The 20,083-nt window shown below is 37.5% G+C and overlaps 1 protein-coding gene across 6 annotated transcripts in view; it reads right to left on the bottom strand.

Moving 5' to 3' along the window:
• Stard13 (StAR related lipid transfer domain containing 13) overlaps nt 1-20,083 on the bottom strand; it is a 528,094-nt gene that overhangs the window by 149,156 nt on the left and 358,855 nt on the right. The window contains exon 1 of one of the 6 annotated variants that reach the window (XM_074043559.1): nt 14,437-15,451. The exons of 4 other annotated variants lie outside the window; for them this stretch is intronic. In XM_074043559.1, the coding sequence (XP_073899660.1) occupies nt 14,437-14,605 (169 nt within the window). In that variant the 5' untranslated portion in view covers nt 14,606-15,451. Of the gene's footprint in view, nt 1-14,436; nt 15,452-20,083 lie in introns of those variants that run through there. One more of the 6 variants, XM_020156793.2, reaches the window with a different exon arrangement.

The following is a 20,083-nucleotide window of genomic DNA, read 5'->3' as shown; positions in this document are numbered from 1 at the left end:
AACCCTAAGCCATCATACCTTCTATTTGCATCGATTTTACATTGCTTTCTTCCTCAATAATACTGAATAGAAGGAGCTAATATTATTCCCATTTGATAGATGAAAAAAAAATGGAGGTACCGAGAGGTTAAATAAAAGCATTCAAGACACCACGTTAGAACAAAGTCACTTTGAAACCAAGGTCTCCTGCCTCACAGTTCCCAGAGCTCACCATACGGGTTAGGTCTCTCTGCTGGAAACATAACCATTTTCCTGAAGGATCACATTGATCCTTTGTTTTCAAAGTTCCTTTACCTCTCTGTGGACGTTTAATGGCAGCATGTAACTCATGTCAGTTTATCTTGTCCCTAGTTTAGGCTGCTTATATCGGGGAAGCAACACTTTCCGTAGAATAGTCTCTTAGGAAACCCAGTTATTTAGGAAAAATCTCAAATTGCAAGTAACCAAGCACCCCCAAATTAGCCTTTTCTTCTTAAAAATTCCCTTCCCTGAGCACTCCATGAGCACAGTCAGCTCATTAATCTCTTTATGTAAATAGCAGTCATACAGCAAGGGAGGAGATCTGTTTATTATTTCTGATCCTGTTTTGCTTCTGGCAAAATTTCACAAACAGCAGAAGTTGGCAGAACATTGATATTTTCTTCTGACTAGCTACTGTTCTCTAGCTACAAGTGCAGAGCACAACTGGGACTATTCTGGTCTGCATCTATTCTCAGCCATGATTGAGGTCAGAATTGTCAAATCTGCAGGAAAAAAACAAACACAACTCCAAAAACTCCATTCAGGACTTTCCCCCAGAAATGGGGATCCTTATTTCATGCATTCTTTCCTCAAATTATAGAGCTGGTGATTTTGAGAACTTTGGTCCATGGCATAGCACAGGTCTGATGTAATTCCCGCCCTGTTCCTATCTGCTCTGAAAAGACCCAATGTGAGGTCACGTGAGCCCTGGGGAAATGTGGGGGAGGCTGTGCATTCTACCCTGGCACTTTCTAGGAAGAAAGGCAGCATTTTGAAGGGTCAGAAGTAGGGAAAGAAGGTTGGGGGTGAAGGAATCAGTTTTTCCCTTTCTGTTAGGCCTGCTCCTACCTAACCATGCTGGATCCCCGCTCTTGGCAAGGAATTCTGCTGCCTTGACATTTACTTTGGACGGAGCGTTCTTGATAAAGAGAAGCCAGCCCTATGAGGGCAATGGGAGGGGAGTTAGTACAGGACAGTCACATGGCACTGCTGCTGATTTTAGTGGCACAATGAGGCCCTCCAACAATTGGAGAGTGGGGATGAAAGAAAGGTGTCAACCAAGTCTACAGTGATGAAAAGACAAAATCCAAAGCCATCTTTGGTTCTAAGTAAACATGTTCACCTGTAATTAGAAAGAGGATGGGGTTGCACGGCAGTGAACCACCTGGGGACCCAGGTCATCGGACTTGAGTTCAAAGCCTGATTCTGCCACCCACTTGTTCAACTTCAGGAAAGTTAAATAAACTTTCTTGGAGCTTGGTTTACTCATTGAGAAAACGAACATAGTGAGACCCGAGTTTTATGCCTGTGTTTATTTTCTAGATGAATAAACTTTACTCTCAGTCTTTATAAAGATGAAATAAAAGAACCTGGTATATCATAGACAGCCATCAAGAAGGGTAGATGTAAGTCTACAGTTCCTATGTTTTAAATTTTATAAATGTGACAAAAGCTAAAAATTGTGGCATGAAATATAAAAGTCAAATGACTGATCCCAGTTGCAAATATTTCAATGAGTGCATCTGAATGTTAATAAACTCTGATGACAACCTGCCTTTCCAGGCCGACCCTGAGTCTTTTCACTTGGGTGACTCTGTGGGAATGTCCCCTGCAGCCCAGAAGGCAGGGCTTGCCTGTCTGTAGGTGCAGCTGTACAGGCTCAGCAGCCTGCAGGAAGAGTGACTGATTGTTAATGAGCTGAAAAGAACTTGTCTTAACTCCATGTCATTCCTGGAATTATGCAACAAAGCAATGAGTCTCACAGGACAGAAGCTGCAGTGTCCAGGGCCAGCTCTACAAAGGTAACCAAAAATGAAGAAGACCCATGACAGAACAGACATGTGAAACAAACAGAAATACAATGGCCTCACACAATGGCAAAGCTGTTGGTGAGGAAGTCCCTTTATGCCAAAAGGGGGAGGGTGGAAGAAAAACTGGACTCTGAAACAATCTCTACTCTGCTGGCTAGTTAATGTTTTACAATGGCAGCTGCTCTGCTTGCTGCCAAGTTTCCTTATTATATATCAAGTGAGTTTATACTTATCCACAGAGCCCACTCAGGTAAGTGTGCTTTTCCATACCACAAAATTCCATTTTCAAAACAATGATCCAGGAAACATTTTAAAGTAGGAGAACCTACCTATGCATTCATCAGGTCTTTGAAAGACAAATTTTAGGGAACAAAGCTTCCTAATCCAAGATTCTAACATCATTTCACACATGTATTCAAAATGATAATACATTCTGAATTGCTCCACAAACTGCCATGTACTGTACCTGTGAAGGAATTAATATTATAATAGCTTTTCAAGGTTTACAAGATACCATATACAAACATCTAAAATTTCATCTTATAAAATAAGGCTTTTATGAGGCTCAAGATTAATGTTTAAGTTGTGATGCGTAACACTTTAGAAACTGATGTCTCTGACCTTGATGGGGACCTCCTACATGGAGAAGTATCCAAAAGTATGTATATTCTATATGTTAAGTGAAACAAAAGCATCCACAGGTGTATTTGTGAAAATGTTAATCCACTCAACTCTAAGAACAAATTTCGGCAAATAATAATTATCATATTCATATTTAGTCTATGGGAGCTAAAGGATTCAACAAATATAAGGAACGTACTTCAATTGAGAGGAATGCAATCTTTAATGGAAATGAGCAATTAAAATTTCTTAAGTAACTTGTTTGAATTATCATGAGAAACACCTTAGATTTTAAATTATCAAATAGGCATCAGAAAGTATATATACATTTTTATAGGTTTTTTCCTACACAATTCTTTGTATGAAAACATGCAAAACTGGAAAGTTTATATAAAATTAAAATTCTTGAAGCTAATAACAATTTAGAAATCACAATAATTTAGAAGGGGAGTTCAGATATGTTTTTTCAGATATAGTCTTATTTTTTTCATTCATTGTCTTTCAGCTTTGCTCAGTGTCCTCTGCTAAAAATGGAGGAGGGGGGCGGATAATATCCTTTATCTGGAAAGCCTGGGACCAGAAGGGTTTCAGATTTCCAGGTTTTTTTTTTTTTCTTTCAGATTTTGGAATTTCTGAATATACATGGTGAAATATCTTGGGGATGGGACCCTCGTTTATGCATAAAATTCATTTATATTTCATATATACCTTATACATATAGCCTGAAGGCAATTTTATGCAATGTTTTTAGTGCACCTGCATTTTGACTGCAGCTTGTCAAGTGAAGTCAGGTGTGGAATTTTCCACTTGTGGTGTCATGTTGGTGTGATCTCAAGAAGTTTCAGATTTTGGAGCATTTCAGATTTTGGATTTTTGGGCTAAGAATGATCAACCTGTACTAATTTTTTACTTGAAGGATTGTTTTGAGTATTGAGTGAGACAAAAAAGGTGGAAGCAACTAGCACAGTGTCTGGTAAGCATAAGCACACTATAAAAAATTAGTTTCCCTTCTTTTTTTGATATAACAAATAAAATTGGAAAAACAAGCATTAGATCAATGTTATGAGCTAAATTCTCTCTCCCTAAAATTCACATTGAAGTCCTAAGCCCCAATATATTGTGATTGAATTTGACAATAGGGCTTTCAAAGAGGTAATAAATGTAAAATGAGTTTATTTAGGTAGACATAATCCAATATGACTGGTGCCTTATAAGAAGACAAAATTGGGATGTAGGCATACACATAGTAACCTTCTAGTCTCCAGAACAGTGAGAAAATAAACGCCTGTTGTCTAAGCCACTCAGTCTGTGGTACTTCATTACAGTAGTCCTGCCATACTACTGCAGTCCATTGGTATGTTCCATAATTTTGAAGTTATTTTCCATGGCTAATGTAGCATTAGTCTGTGTGCAGTTGCTTTTCTGGAACATCAGTTACAGATCCATTTGTTTACAACTCCTATTATGGAAGAGGGAATTTAGGTACAGAAGACTCAGGTGACTTGTTCAAAGTCACCCTCATGCAGGTTGAGTAACCTTCCTACTGTATGTGCTGCCATCCCTGGTGGGGCATCAGGAGTTTTTAGATTGCTTTTGAAAGAGCCTTATTAAACAGTTATGTGGATCATAAAAAATATTTCAATTTAAATCCAAATGTCACATAAATAATGTCTTGTCTATCACTGGTTAGATATCTCAGGACTTGATCTCACCTCTCTCCCCTAACCAACTGACTTCCAGGGCTTTCACTCTGCACAGCCCTGTTCCTTCAGCTCTCCATCCACTCTGCCTTCAAAATTTACCATTTACTAATTTCAAGAGCTAGGGATACCTCCTACCAAGAACTGTCTCTTTTACTGTTGGAAGGAGGGACCAATTAGCTTTGCCATTCATCTACAGGAGGTAAAATCTGGCCTAAATCCACCATTTCAGGCCAGATCAAGGGAACTGGGAGAGTAATGGCCACCCACAGGAAACTGCAATTGGCAAAGGCAATAGTTTTCATTACAGTTTAAGATAAAACAAACACTTTTCATTTTAAATTTTGTGAAGACATATGAAAATGCAGCATTATATATTCTGCCTTAGTAAACATGGCATAGAGCACATGATTCTTCGTTTGATGATACCTGGAAGGGTCTCAAGTACATGGATGTTTAATACGTTTTTTCTTATGCTGAGCACGCACTATATACCAGGCACTGTGTTCTGTGTTTAATTGTATCTCCTCATTTCATCCTTTCAATAACTGGGAGGTAGCTGCTACTGTGAATTCCCTTTTGCTCACAGGGCAACCAAAGCTTAGAAATGTTAAATAACTGGGCCAAGGTCAGAGTGCTTCAAAAATGTAGGGTTAGAGATCAAATTCAAACTGCATAACCCAAAGCCCTACAAGGGTTCCAAATTGTAGGTGTAGAAAGTGTGGAGTTAAGGTTGGGCCATTCTTGTAAAACAGAAGAAAGTGTTTCTTGAAATTCAACCAACATGTTTAAGTTATGTGCCCCTAAGAACAGCCCAGGTTTCAACATTTTGCCAACAGAGTAATTCCTGGAAGATTGTTACAGAAGAAGGCAAGAAGCAAACACCCATCTTTCTATGCCCTGTGCTATTCCATGGCCTATTTCAGGCAAGCTCAATGGGTTTATTTTAATAAATAAATAAAAATTCAAGTGGGAAATTGTATTGCACTCAGTGTTAGGACTCACATAAGAGGAGCTCTGTGAGTACAACTCCTTTGCAACCTTCTTTACGGTATCCTGCATGACTGATTTCCTTTCTTTTTTAGCAAATTTTTCCTCCTTCTTCTGGGAAGCCAGTAATAAAAATATCTAACATCTCTGTCTGCCTCAGACTTAAAAGTATAACAGGCGGAGTGGGATGGTAATGATGAGATCTGAATTTTCAGGGAAGATCTACAAGTCTGTAAGAAGTCTAATGACTGAGAACCTGTTATACACAACACATGGCTTTGTGTAAGGCCCCACAATAAGGGCCTTGGGATGGATTAAATTCTCTATTTTAAGAAATGCATTTAGTGGGAAATGTGTTGTGTCTCTCAAAATGTCTGGAATTCCTTAAATACCTCTATGAAGAACTCTAGTCTTATGTGGGTGAGGCTGGTTGAAATATCACTAATGCTTGATTTGTGAATCTTCCTTATTTCTTATAGTAAAATTAAGCATAAATAATCTCAGAGTAATAAAACCCTCAAAGGAAAATATGATTTTATGACTACCCATCTTTTCCACATTGTGTCATTTAGTGAATACAAATATATGTGAAGTGCTGCTGCTCACTTATACAGACTGAATACTAACCAAAAGTTCTTGTCTTCCATATATGTGATTTTCAAAATTAACCAGGAAGAGGAGAGTTGGAATGCTGAAAGTCAATGCCTACCTCGGCTCAAAATATTGATGTTTAAATCAGGTACTTGGTAACTGCCAAGTCCCTTAACAATCTCTCTATGTTGTTTCACCCTTGTGTTTTATCAGATTGTTAGAGAGGCAAAGCAATACAAATCATTTATAGAGTCAGATCTGCCTCTGTCAAACATTTAAAGTTGTCAGGATTCCTGCATCTTATGTGGGAAATCATTTGTCAGTCTTCTCAGATATTTTGGATTTATTTCTATTGATTTCCTTTATTGAATAACACTATCATATTCTGTAAATTTATTTTCCAAGTTCTTCCCTAAAATTCCTTTTGATTTCTAAGCTTCTCAAAAAAAAAAGAGAATTTATGTCTTTTCAAACATTAGTATCATTTTCATGATAATCTTTCCTGCTACTGATGGTACCATTCTGCTATAGTCTTGTGTGACTTTATAGTAAGAGGGTTGGGGCTAGAAGGATTCATTCTGCTGCAGTTTTTTGACATTTTGTAAATTTCTCTCAAAAAGTACCATTCATAACGGAAATACCAGCAAGTGGAAAAATGCCTTAAAAATATGTTTACAGGTTTCCTGGGAATAACTAAATTGCTTATATAACTTGACCAAACAAATCAATTTGATTTAATAACCAAAATCATGTATACAGTTCACTTTATTCTGTCATACTGAGACAGACTATATTAACCAAAGATATTTGCATACCATGAAGTCAGAAACCAACTCTGAGCCACCATTATCGCCTGAATTTCTGTGGGTCCAGGTCACCAACAACTAGGGAGAGTTTGAGACTCCTGAACTGTTTCCAGCTTCTCTCCTGTGGGTGGGGACTCCACTTTCCAGCAGTCATGGAATATCCTGAATTAGCTACAGGGATGTCAGAGCACTTCAGAACTTGCCCAGGACTTTAGCTGTAACACAGGTTAGATAAACCTAGATCTAGAAAATAGTTATTTCTTTCATCTGGCCCAATGATACTTACATCATAGAATTTTTTGAGGACTGGTTACATTGTTGTTCTTGTAATTATTAGCTCTGCTCATCAGTGACTCCTTCAGTTTTCTGCCCAACATATGTGCAGGATTACCTAATTAGACTAGAATCTTCATTTTATTGTTAGTTTTCATTAAAAAGACAGCCACCTTCCAGCATGGGCAAAAAGTTAGCAAATCCCTATCTCAACAAAAAAGCTGAGTATGGTGGTATGTGCCTATAATCCTACCTATGTGGAAGGCATAAGGAGGAGTATTATAGTCTGAGGCTAGCCTTAGGGAAAAAAGTGGGAGATCATATCTTAAAAACAATAACTAAAGCAAAAAAAGTGCTGGGGGGTGTGACTTAAGTAGTAGAGAGCCTGTCTTGCAAGGCCCCAGTCCAAACTCAAGTACCTCAAAAAAAAACAACAACAAAAAAAAGCCATCTTGCCTTTGACCAGTTAATTTTTAAAGTGTGTGGAACTAGCCATCTTTAAAAGCACAGAATATTTGCAATGTCATTCTCTAAAACACAACCTCAAACTATACTACTGCCTAATCTCTGCCAGAAATATATTAGAAGGAAATTATCTGAGTAAACCACAGACCAAGCACTCTCCTCAATCAGCATTTCCAAATGTGTTCCCCAGGGAACATTGGTTTTGCAAGATGTCACTTCCTGGTATCTAGTGAAAAGTGGCTTCATGATGAAATATATCAGTTTAAACAAACTTACACTACTGTCTGCAGGATTCCTCTGAACCTTCTATAACTGTGAATTTCCAAGAAGGGAAAGAGGATGCAGCATTTCCCAGATTACTTGACCACAGAAACATTTCCCCTCTGGAACATCTGTCTAATAGGACTAGTGTTCTGTGACTTTGAAAAAATTGCTTCTCAATGGTTTCCACAATTTTGAGATTAACACAGAATCAGATATCTGAACATCTTCATGCTACTTACTCCCTCTACCCTTGAACATATTACATATTACTGAATGATAATTTGTTGTGTGATGTTCTTACTTCCGCTGTCAGTTTGTAAGAAATAATGAAATGGGACCCACTATTGAACTCACTGTAGCAATGGCTGGAAGCACTATTTACTGTAGCTCTTAGTGTTCTCTTTTTGAGATTGGTGTGAGAGATTGCTCCCAAATCTCAAGCTCTTGGGAGAAGTCAAGTCCCTGGAAAAGCCATATTGGTTGTTTTTCCCTTATGGATGTGGCCAATATTCCCTTGATTATTTTTTCCTTCTTTGCTTAGATTAGGGAAGCCCACGTCCAATGTTTAATAACGACTCAACACCTTATACCTTATATTCCTATGTAATATATCTTTCTAATTATGTCTTAAATTGACAAATGTTTTTCGTTTCATCACTTTTATTGTGTTATTCACTTGCTGAGTTATATGTTCTCTGTAAACTACCTCAAATCCTTGAATGTAAATTAATATGTGATATCTTTTCCAAATCATATTCCAATTATCCCTGGGGAAAAGGCAAATAATTTTTATAAGATCTTTATTTTATCAAAATAGCTAGTGTGCAGCTCATGGTTGACCTTGTTTACTCTATCCTTTTCTATTCTTTGTGTTCTCGTAACTAATGAAATGCAGAAACAGATTATCCCCATTAATGACCTATCCCTACTAAACCCCCTCCTGTTTATTCCCCTTCATACAAGAGGTTTGAAATTTCATTTGAAATTTGTTTGGAACATCAATTAATATTTGCTAAGACCATTGTGCTGATTTTTTTCTTTTCTTTTCTTTTGTAATTTGTACTTCTATCTCTGTCCATGATTAAGTTGCCTAGGAAATGAAGAATCTTGCATTATAAGAGTTGACCACTGTCTAGATTTTAAGAATTAAAGTACATATATGATGGGGGAGGAGCGAAAACATATGAGAAAACAAATCTTTAGTTCCTTAAAATAATGTCAAAAAATCCAAATTTAGCAACTTCCTGCATCCGAGATGTGTGTTTATATAATCAGAGCTAATAAAAGCAGTTACATGGAGCTACTGAACCAACAACAGTTTGGTTAAAGTGAAAATTTTAAGTTTTTAATGTTTATAACAACATTGCTCTTTTGCTAGTTTCCTAGCAGTCATTTTGTGACTGCTTACATTTTTACTACAAAATAATTTTTTAAATGTCATTCAAAATTCATTGACTTAATTCACTTAGCCTATTTTCCCTTAACTTTGGTGAAACACTGTCTTTTCTGTATAGGCCCTTCAGTCACTAGTTCTGAATAGAACAGGCTCTGATTCATAAAATGTGAATTTATGGCAGTTGCCACTCTTATTTTTTTTTAAAAAACTTGAGCAATATATGACGGATGCATTCTCAGCCTGTTTTCTGTGTTCCATCTGTTTTGCCAGTGTATTCACCCTCTTGTTTTGAAAGTGGTTGGGTAAGAAAGGACTAAACATAGAGAAAGGGCAATTCCAGGGGAACAAATGATCATTTAATTTAGCTGACACCACCCAGTTGGTGGGGGTCTCACTGCTCACCAAGAATGGGCAATGCTCACCACTTAGGTTAGGCAAATTCCCAAGATGCCATTTGACAGAGTAATAAGGGAGAGTATGTCACACACTCCCACTTACTTTAGCTAGGGTAATAAAAAGGAAGCATATTCCACTTTAATTCAGCTCAGTTGCTGTAACTATTTAAAGATTATCTCAGATAAAAAGTCAATGAAAATGACAGTCCAACTTTCACTACTGTCCCTGGTGGTGAGAGTCTCTGCATTCTACATTTATATCAAAAAAAGGGTCCTGATTGTGAGCGTGGTGGCACATACAAATAGGCATTCTCCAGCCCCTACACTCCTTGCTACAGGTCAGACATCGCAACAACTTCGCCTTATGGTCCTGGGCTCCTGAGAAATTAAAACTTCTATAAATTTCTTTGTAATTATAGGAATACTAACACTTACATAGACCACAAGACTGGACTTCTTAACATTCCTTTCACATGAATAATGAGACTGTTAGATCTCAAAGAAGCATATCTAGGTAAAGCTGAATGACACAATAATCAAAATGTCAGTAAGAATTGTCTTTCTCTTAGGTAATAGCTGTGATCACAGAATCCTAGAATTTCATAGTCAATGGGGACTTCAGAGATGGCTTAATCCAAATGCCTTTATAATGACAAGTTAGTACCATTAGTAGAACAAAAACCTAACTTGCACTTTGCCATTGCTTTGACAAATTCTAAAAAAAAGTTAGACGCTATTGATTGATTCCATGAAATAAGGTGGATTTGTTTCCTTTACAGGTTTTTCTAAGAGCTGCTTTAGAATTCTTCAGACAGAATTCTAAAACATGAGAACGAGAGTAGCCCAAGCAATCATAGTCTGTCCATTAAGAAGGAAGGGCCAGTGAAGTTCTGGGGTGACACAATAAAAGATGAGGGTGTTGTTCAGCAGAACCTGCATCCTTATCGCCTTTTGTCCTGCTTCAGTGGATTTCACTGCAATCTGGGCCATAGCCTGCTGTTTTCTGAGCATTGAAAATAAATTACTTTGATATTTTAAAAAATTTATATTTATTAGTTTAGTTTTTCTAAAATGTGTTTTATTATATATTACAATAGTATTGTACTTGGGGTACTTTGTGACATTTGTAAAAGTGCTTAGAAAATGTAATGCGATAGAACAATATATGAAAAAATAAGTTAAAAAGTCAATAGCATGATATATTCCTTTAAAAATAAAATAATCACATTTATGTATCTGATTGGATTTGGATTGTCTGAGGGGCATCTGTGTATGTAGGCATTAAACATGATGCTCCTCTGCCCAATAAATTATAACCCTCAAATAACAATATAGAAAGACGGTTCTCTAACCTCAACCCTGTTTTGAATGTGATGTAGACATGCAATGTGATATACACATACAGCAGAATATTATCCAGTCTTAAAAAGGAAATGAGTCCTATTAAAATGCTCTAACATAGAGAACCTTGAGAACATTATGCTAAGTGAAATAGCCTGTTATCAAAAGAAAAATGCTGCGCGATTCCTCTTATATTCCACTTATATTAGGTCTCTTGAGGAGCCAACTTCATGTAGACACAAAGTAGAATGGTGGTTGCCAGGGGCTGGGAGAAGGAAGGAATGTGGAATTGGTGTTTAATGAGTTTAAAGTTTCAGTTTTGCAAGACTGAAAGAGTTATATAGATGGATGGTGGTGATGGCTTCAAAACATGAATTATGAGTACACTTAATACCACTGAACTTTGCACTTAAAATGGTTAGGGTGGTTAATAGAATGTTAGTTGTACTTTACCATATTATAAAATTGAGAAAAAATCCAATTCTCTTTTGCCATCACCTAGCACGCTCCTCCTCCACCCCTTCAGCATCCTCTCTCCTCTCTATCCCAAGTGCCTGACAGTGAGGGAAAGAAGAACCATTATTATTTCTATTATCTCTCTCCACAACAATTTCCCTATTGATTCAAGCAAGAATGTGGGGTAGAGATCAAGGGCAATATAACTTCTGATATACTTTCATACTGCAATACAGCATTCTTATTTAAATACCTCCTCTCTTTTTAATTGGGCTTAATAATTGCAGAGCAACAACAACAACAAAAGGCTAGAGAAATGATACATGCATATTTTGGAGTGTGCCCTAAAATGAGCAAGTTTAGATTCATCCTGGGTTTGGGTAACTAATTCTGATCCTATGCATCATCAAAGATTCTTTTATTTCTCCTCCTTGTTTTTCCACCCCATGAGTGTATCTGCGGTTGAATCATGTCCATACCACTCAATGATTATCTCACTGTTATGAGGTCAGCAGGGAGCAACTTACTCTTGCTTGCACTGTTCCCAGCAGTCATGAGAAATTATAAGTAAATGGTGCCCAAATTATATTAATATAATGATAAGTCTGCTATGGACAATCTAAGAGTAATAAAAGCAACTTTACTGATGTGGCTGTTATTTCAAGACTAATATGTAAACTACAAAAACAATAGTAATTTAATATGTACTTGATAAACTTTAATTGAATGATTAAAGCTTGTTGGTGAAATAACTTGACATCATGCATTACTGAGTACTAACTGTTTAGGGAGAGTAAAACCCATAGCACTTTGCTCCCAGTAGAGAAATAAAACTTAACTGGAAAGCTCATAATGAGTGATCAATTATGATCCTGTCATATGATTCATTGCTGTCTCCTGAGTAGAAAAGACTAAAAGATCTTTGGCATGTTATATAATTTAAAAAAATCAGTCATAGGTTCAGTAGTTTAGCATACACTATAAAAACTAAAAAACAGCTATTGTGTTGCAGACAATGGCCTTAGGACTGTATTCAAATACCAACTCCTACTATGTGACCTAGGACAAGTTACTTGAATTCCACGTTTTCTCATCTCTACAATGGGTACAATAATAGAACTTAAGTACAAGGATATTTTCAGAGAAAATAAGTTAAAATTCATAGAGTTCCCACAGCAGTATCTGATATACTGCAAATGCTCAGCCAACATTCTCTACCATGATAGCAAACCAGTCTATTAATACAGTAAGCCCACTAAAATCGCTTTGCATCTGCTTTCTCACTGTCTTACTAGGTAGTTGTATGATATTAGTAGATAATGATTTCTTAACCACTACATTGTTGGAAATTCTTTCATGCTTCCCTGTGATCTAAACTGTCACTTTTAATTTTTAGACATTCATTAGCTTCAAACTTTCTATTTCCTAGGATAGAAAGGTAGGGATTCTCACATTTTCTAAGTAGGTAAAATAAAGCATAGACTTACAGTACCCATGTGTCTGTGTGAGAGTGCCCTTTCAGTGATAATGCACGTGTTTAAGCCTTCTAATCATTAATGGAAAAAAATAGCCTGCATTCCAAAAGAACATAAGCCATTTTTTATAAAATCAAAATTGTATTGTAAATACATCTAATGAGGTTTTCAAAGAAATTTCAACTAGTTCCATGCGATATTTCTAAGACAATATGCTCTTTATATGCATGCTGAGGAACATTTAGACTGTAGACAGTAACCTACCATCAAACATTTATTAAGCCTCTATGTCCATAAAGATGATGGCACCAGATAAAGCACCATTGTAAGGAGCTGGTTCTTATTCTAAGCCTAATGTATTTTTAAATCAAGCACAGGGAAATACTTTTGTTTCTATTCAATTATGACCTGCACACAGAGAGTTTATAGAATGACATAATATCCTTCCTGAAATCAGACGGGTATGTAGGACCAGTATCCTTCACACATACCAAGTTCCTGAACCTTTCCAAACAAATTCCAATTTCCAAGGAAACAATCTCATCAAGTGCTGCTCACTAGAATACATATTGTTCCTTTTGGAAACATTACAATAGATTTTCAGGATTGCAAACCTCAACTTCCTCTCTAAAATTCAATATAATACTAAGCTCATTTATTCAAATGGAAGCCAAATTTTTATAATGGCTCTGAAATCCCTGGAAACTTAATACAGTACCAATATAACAATTGAGTTATGTTTTTAGTCTAGGCAGGGGTGATTATGAACTGATCCTGTATCTGTGGATGTGTGTGTGTGTGTCACCAGATAGGGGCTTCTTAGAATGTTCGTCTTTCACATTCTAAAGACATACCCAATAAGGAGCACATTTTAAACTTTTTTTTTGAGACTAGTAAGTTTTAGTAATATCCAGTCAAGGTTGGTTTTATTTCTTTTATTTTCAGAAGAAAATAAAAACAGAACATCTAGCAGCTTGTAATCAGTATTCTCTTCTTTTTGCCTTAGGAAGCTACTGCTGTGTGCAGGTCACAGGTTTGTTTTGGGTGAACAGACACATTTATACTTTATCAGGAAAACAATATCAACACATCAGTGGCCACAACGGACATAAACACACAAACAGGAAGAAAATATCATTGTGTAGCTGTCAGTCTAGTAGCCTTAAGACTAGAATTCCTACTTTCCCCTTTTCCCTGAGGATGTTCTAAAAACTCTGGGCTGGGTGAACGTTAGTCCCCCATCGACACTTAAATAAACAAGTGTCCACCTTTTAAATGTGACCTGAGGGTGAGCTTACCTGCAGAAAACTCCAAAAATACACAGAGTAGACCTTTGTCGTTTGTTCTGCAGACACACATAAGTTTTGGAATTTATGATTCACTGTCCTACCGGGAAGTTGTTATGCACTTTGTATTGAGTTATGTGGCAGCTAAGTGCTGTCACAGTCTGCTTAAAACTGGAGCCTAAAGTTATTTTTAAAAGTTACGTGCAGTGTGGCATAGAAATCCATATAGTGTAAAGTGAGAACAATAACTTTAAAAACTGGGTTAGCATGAAATAGAGCCAATAGAAATCAGAATTAGCAACAGCTTCGCCCTGCCGGCAACTCACCTTGTTGAATTTTAGTCACTAGCTGCTGGCGCGCTAGAATCCGGCTCATCCTGTAAGGAGAGCGTCTTGTAGTCTGATCAAATCGCAAGTACATCTCCTGGCCCTCAGGTGTCATGGAATTTAGATAGTAGCAGCCTGAAGCTGGGGTCCTGCGCACCTGACTGAACATCGCGGCAGAGTTTCTATTGCCACCTCTGTCTGCCTGTGGCTGTTTGCGACTGTCTCCAGTCTCCGTCAAAGGCACCAAGCCCAGGAAGGCTCAACAGACCCAGCGATTTTTTAAAAAGAAGGAGGAGTGCCAAACCACAACTCAGAATTCCAACCCTCGGGCCCTCACGTGATCCCCGGGAGCCAATCAGAGGACGAGAACAGACTGGGACTGCTCCCAGTCAGCCCCAAGCCTCGCAGAGAAGGTAGTTCAGCAGCTGGGATTGTCCACACAGTGCTAAAAGCAAATTCAAGTATTTGACGTGCCTCAGAGCTGACGAAACACCAACCTCAGCCCTCACTAAAAGTGTTAAAACAGAAGAAGAGAGGGAAGAGAAAAAGCAGTGGGAACTAGATAAGCTGTGGGCATAGGAGACTTTTCAGGCCCTAAAAGTCAGGGAAGCTAATTCATTTTCATAAGACCTGCAAGCAGGTAAAAGGTAGATATGCTAAAGGTCTTAAATAATAAACTACTTCAAGTAAGCATAAACAGGTGAGCACAAACTACCAACTTTCACTACAAAAAAAAAAAGATTCAAATAAAGGTATTCCAATGAAAATTAAACTTTTTACTCCTGCTTGAACACCAGGAGTAAATACAATACAGACTCCTGTTCCTACAGTTAAGACTTACAGAGGCAAAGTGTACCCTTTAATTTTTCCCTTTCCCCAATTTTTAATCACAAGAAGCAAAAAACGCACAAAGTACCTATCACATTTAAGACACAGCCAAGAATCATTGCACAAGACTTAGATACCTTGAGAAGATTACATTGCCATACTGCTATAGCTCAACAGAGAAGTTATGCAGAAGCTTATACCGCAACGCTATATGTGAAAGATGCCTCAAAAAAAGACACAAACACAATGCTATGTAAGCAATATTTTTTCTGACTAGGGTAATGGTAGTAAGCCAGACAGAGCAAGAGACATTTGGATAGCCTGCTTTTAAAAAATGAAGATGGGGGATTCTGACATGCAGAGGCTGGGGAGGACTCTGTAGGGGAATCTATTTCCCACATATGTGCAAATTGGGAACCAAAAAGTGTGTGTTTAAGGAAACTGCCAATAATTGAATTTTGCCAAATCTGAGTATCCATACAGGAGTAATTAGACCTCTCCCCTCTCCATACACACACTATATTTTTCCTCTTTAAATTTGTTTGATGTGAAAAGAAGTCCACAAAAAACATGTTATCAAATTCTAAGCCTGGGGCTAAAAGAATAAAGTTCTTTGATAAAGAAAAGTACGGCCAGGTTGCTTTTACATTTGGCAGACTCAAAGTTAAACAGAGACTACCTGGGAATTTATAGTCCTAACAATGAGAAACTCTCAATTAAAAGTTTAATAGAACTTCAATTAGGACCTCAATGGCTCTATTACGGTGGTCAGCTTTAACACCTTTCCCTGCAGGAATTTTTGCTACATGGTTCTGGAACATACATTTTGTGTGTGTGTGTGTGTGTGTGTGTGTGTGTGTGTGTGTGTGTGTGTGGCTGGGGGCAATTGTGAGCCTCTTTTGATGACTGTAAGTGGAGGCAAATATTAGTCTTTAGGTTGGCATTCTGGTAGAAAAGGAAAGAAAAATCTTATGAGATCATACTGTGTACTATCTGTTTTCCTTTCAGGATTTAATAGAAGTTATTTTGTTTCCCAGCATCCCAGGTGAAAGAGATCTAAGATTCAGTGACTGATATGACAAAGCACAGGCATGAATGGTAGAAAGGTTTAGCCCTATATGGCAGTATCAGATGTGGAGGGTCCGTTAGCCAAGCTCCCAGAATCAGAGCTGGGCACCATCTGTTCATGATACTACTGTCAGCCACTTTGTGACTCTGGCTTGATAGCCCAACATGAAGGACATTCTTCTTGGTCACAAACCTTTCATTCAAGCCAGACTTTGTCAATTGGAGAGAATGGAAGAAGGGCAGAGAGCAAAAGAGATAAGGACATGGAATTTGGGACAACTGGACATGTTCCAGGAAGCAAAGAAAAGAACAGTAAAAGGCGGGAAATAATATGTGGTCATTTTATAGTTATGAGTAACTATAAAAGAAAGATTGGCCATTCCCAATGCCAACCTTTCAGTTTGTTGCTTTCTTGGTTGCATTTAAAAAATAAATGGAGTGATTTTTCCTGAGAATAATACACTGTAATGTATTATGACCCGGTTACTGAAAACAATTATGACTCATTGTTCTTTTATTTGCATAATAATAAATATGATGAAAGTGTCTTGCTCTGAAAAATCTTAACAAGATACTAAATATGTGTTCTTTAACATACAAACAGATGTAATATGAAACAATATTTCATAGATTGGCAGTGAAAAACAAGAATTGAACTTAAATTGAGAGAAAAGAAGGAATTTTATTCCCTGACTAAAAGAAAGCCTATGTAGGATAAAGCCCAAGTTTTGAAAAATATAGTCAGTGTTTTAATAAGCTGATCTAGAAAGGATTGCATATTAAGAACTTGGTCTCTCCTATGTCATAGACAAAGTGCCCAAAGTCTAATTTTATGGCTCAAGTACTATATAACAAATCCATGCAAATGCTTAACCATATTTTTGTCATTATATCAAATGAAATATAATATTTATTTTGGAAATATAATTTCAAAGTAAAGCAGATAGGACCTAAAGAATCAGAGCAAGGGAGATAGTGCCCCAAACATGAGAGCATCTTTCAAGACTGATGCTATCTTTCTTCCTAATTCCTTTTTTTTAAAAAAAATGAGTAAAATGGATAGCAATAATTTCTAGTTTTCACCTATTTTTTCCTCTGCCCTAATTAAGCATAATCTTTAGTCACTATTTTAAGGATGCAATAAACAGATGAACTAAGGAAGAAAAATAAGGGGAGGGAGGAAAAAGAAGAGAAAGGAGTAATTAATAGTTTTCTACAAGTTTTGAGCACTTACTATGTGCCAGACCTTAGGCTGGTTATGTTTCATGGTTTTAATTAATCTTCACAGCAACCCTCAGAGGCACCCTATTTTATGGAAAGGAAACTTAAACTGACAGAGGTGAAATAATGGTCCAGGTCATATAGCAAGCATGTGTGCAGCCACTGTGTTTCTCTAAGCTAATGACATTTTGATCCTCCCCACCATCACACGAGGGACAGGGAAGGCAAAATTGTGGCTCTGAAAGAGCGCTGAGATTGAAAATAATCCTAATCCTATTTAATTGTATATGATCCTGGAATGTCTAAATGGAAATAGAAGCATATGATGGATGGCTAACACCCTATTGTGATTAGATTGGATATACGAAGATAAGAACTCTGAGCCCAGAGCCCTTAATGAATCGATGACCATGAACTCTCTTAGGAGAAGCCCATAGCTGAGAACTAGAGACTCAATCCAAAAGTGAAAAAGCCTCTGTGCCCATGCACAGCATGACCCTTCTTTGATAAATCTTTTGCAGGGTATGTTCTCTGTCCTTTGTTTTCTGTCCATCCACAAAGCTCACTTTGCCTATGTCTCGCTTTTTCCATGGCACTTATTCTCAATGCAAACATTCCAAATACAGTCAAAACTCCAACATTGATCTCTAAACAAAACTTGGGGCATTTAAAATGTTCAAATCTTTTGAAAGATGACCCCAGATTGGCACTCAGTAGAATTGTGCGTACACGTGGCAGAATGATAGGAGTGCTTTTACAGAAGCCAGGAATGGCTCACCATGCTTTCATCTGTCTGCGGCTACTTTTACTCCTTCACACACATTCCAGCCTCCTCAACAATCCATCTGTGTGGAGGGAGCCAAGGTAGTGCTGCCAAGTAGAAAAATGTTTGAGATGCAAGTGGCAGGCAGAGAAATGCAGAACTGGTTTTGAATGCCAATTTTGAAATTAGGTGAACCCAAAGATTGTGGGTTGATGTCAAAGTCTTCCTAGTGAGCTCTGAAGCACCGTTTTGGAGGACTTCCACCAACTGTGATGTATGTGCCCAATTCTGTTCCAATAACTTCCCAGTAACTGTACACTACAAGCCCAATGCCCAGTGCAGACAAGCCAATGATACCAACACTTGCACCTATGCCCAGAGCACTTGGTGACAGGGTTCAGACTGTATCCTCTTACTCAGCTCCCCAGCTCCAGACCATGGTTCCTGTTTGGAGTCTGGGAGTTGCTGCAAGCTCAGTCCTCTCTACTGTCTTCAGTTATTTCCCATGTATGGGCCTCTGGAGTGTGTACTCTGCCCTCATGCCAGCCTCCAGAGACCCTCCATCAGTTCCAGCTTATCTGGCCAGTGATCTGGTTTGTTCTGTCCTGGTACTATGACCCACACCCAATAATTCCAGCCAAATCAACATTCTTTCCCTTTTCTCAGATCTGTGACTCTCAACCCTTCTCTCCATGAGACTCAGTTAAAACTCAGTATCTTCAAAAACATTGTCATGACTAATATAAAACTCTTTAGTATTTATTACCAGTCATGTTAATACCTGTAAACAATCATTGTGTGACACACCAATTAGGTTGGGCTCTTGCATGCTCATATGGAATCCTTTTGGTCTTTGCATTGGTTATGGGCATAATGTTTTAAACATCTTCTAATGTACCCAATTAATTACTATTTAATGCTCTACCTTCATATACAGAGTATATTCTCTTACAAAAAAAAACCCCAATCTGTTTAAAAAAATTCTTTCCTATAATTTCTATCCACTGGTTCTAATTCTGCCATTGGGAGTGAGACAAGAAAAATTTATTCCTTTTTCCGTAGGATTTCCTTCAAATGTTTATAAAACCATCATGTCCCTTACAATAATCTCCTGTAGGCTAGCCATTCCTTTTCATCAAACCACACGACTATAGCTATTTCTCAAACTGATTGCTCTCTTTTGGAGAAATCAGTTTATGGAAATACAATTGCAATCCTGGATATTTGCTGGAGGTGTGACTTAAAATTTCTGAGACAAAATAAGAAAGACCTATTACAAAATTCCACACACCCATAAGATGAAAAACTCTTCACCAAATATTATAACCCCATGGAAGGTTTTCTGGGTCCTCATAAACACTCAGCATCCTTAAACTTAGTTTATGGTTTCTTAACTATATCATCCAGTATTAATAATGTATATAACAAAGCAGTAATTAGGAAAACTAATTTTATCAGGGCCTTCAAAGTACAGTATTATAAATGTGGCATTCTTTATGATCTTTAAAACCACATGTTGGACCACATAATCACTTCTCTGCTTTGAATACCTTGAGCATTTTCAATTTCACCTAGAACAAAAATCAACACTACTTACTTGGTGTCCCAGTTTCATCATAATCTGGTCCCTGCTTACCATTCTCTGCCCATCAGTGACTAGGGTCCTCCATTTTCAGTCTTATTTCTGAATATCCTACTCCTCAACCTAGAACGCACTCCCTAGAGCCCTTCCCTCACTGGTTCCTTCTCTGCTTTCCATTTCAGCTT

Source organism: Castor canadensis, chromosome 10, assembly GCF_047511655.1.
Source record: "Castor canadensis chromosome 10, mCasCan1.hap1v2, whole genome shotgun sequence".
Taxonomy (NCBI): domain Eukaryota; kingdom Metazoa; phylum Chordata; class Mammalia; order Rodentia; family Castoridae; genus Castor; species Castor canadensis.
The sequence above is the reverse complement of the archived record's forward strand: the minus strand, read 5'-3'. Positions and strand labels throughout refer to the sequence as shown.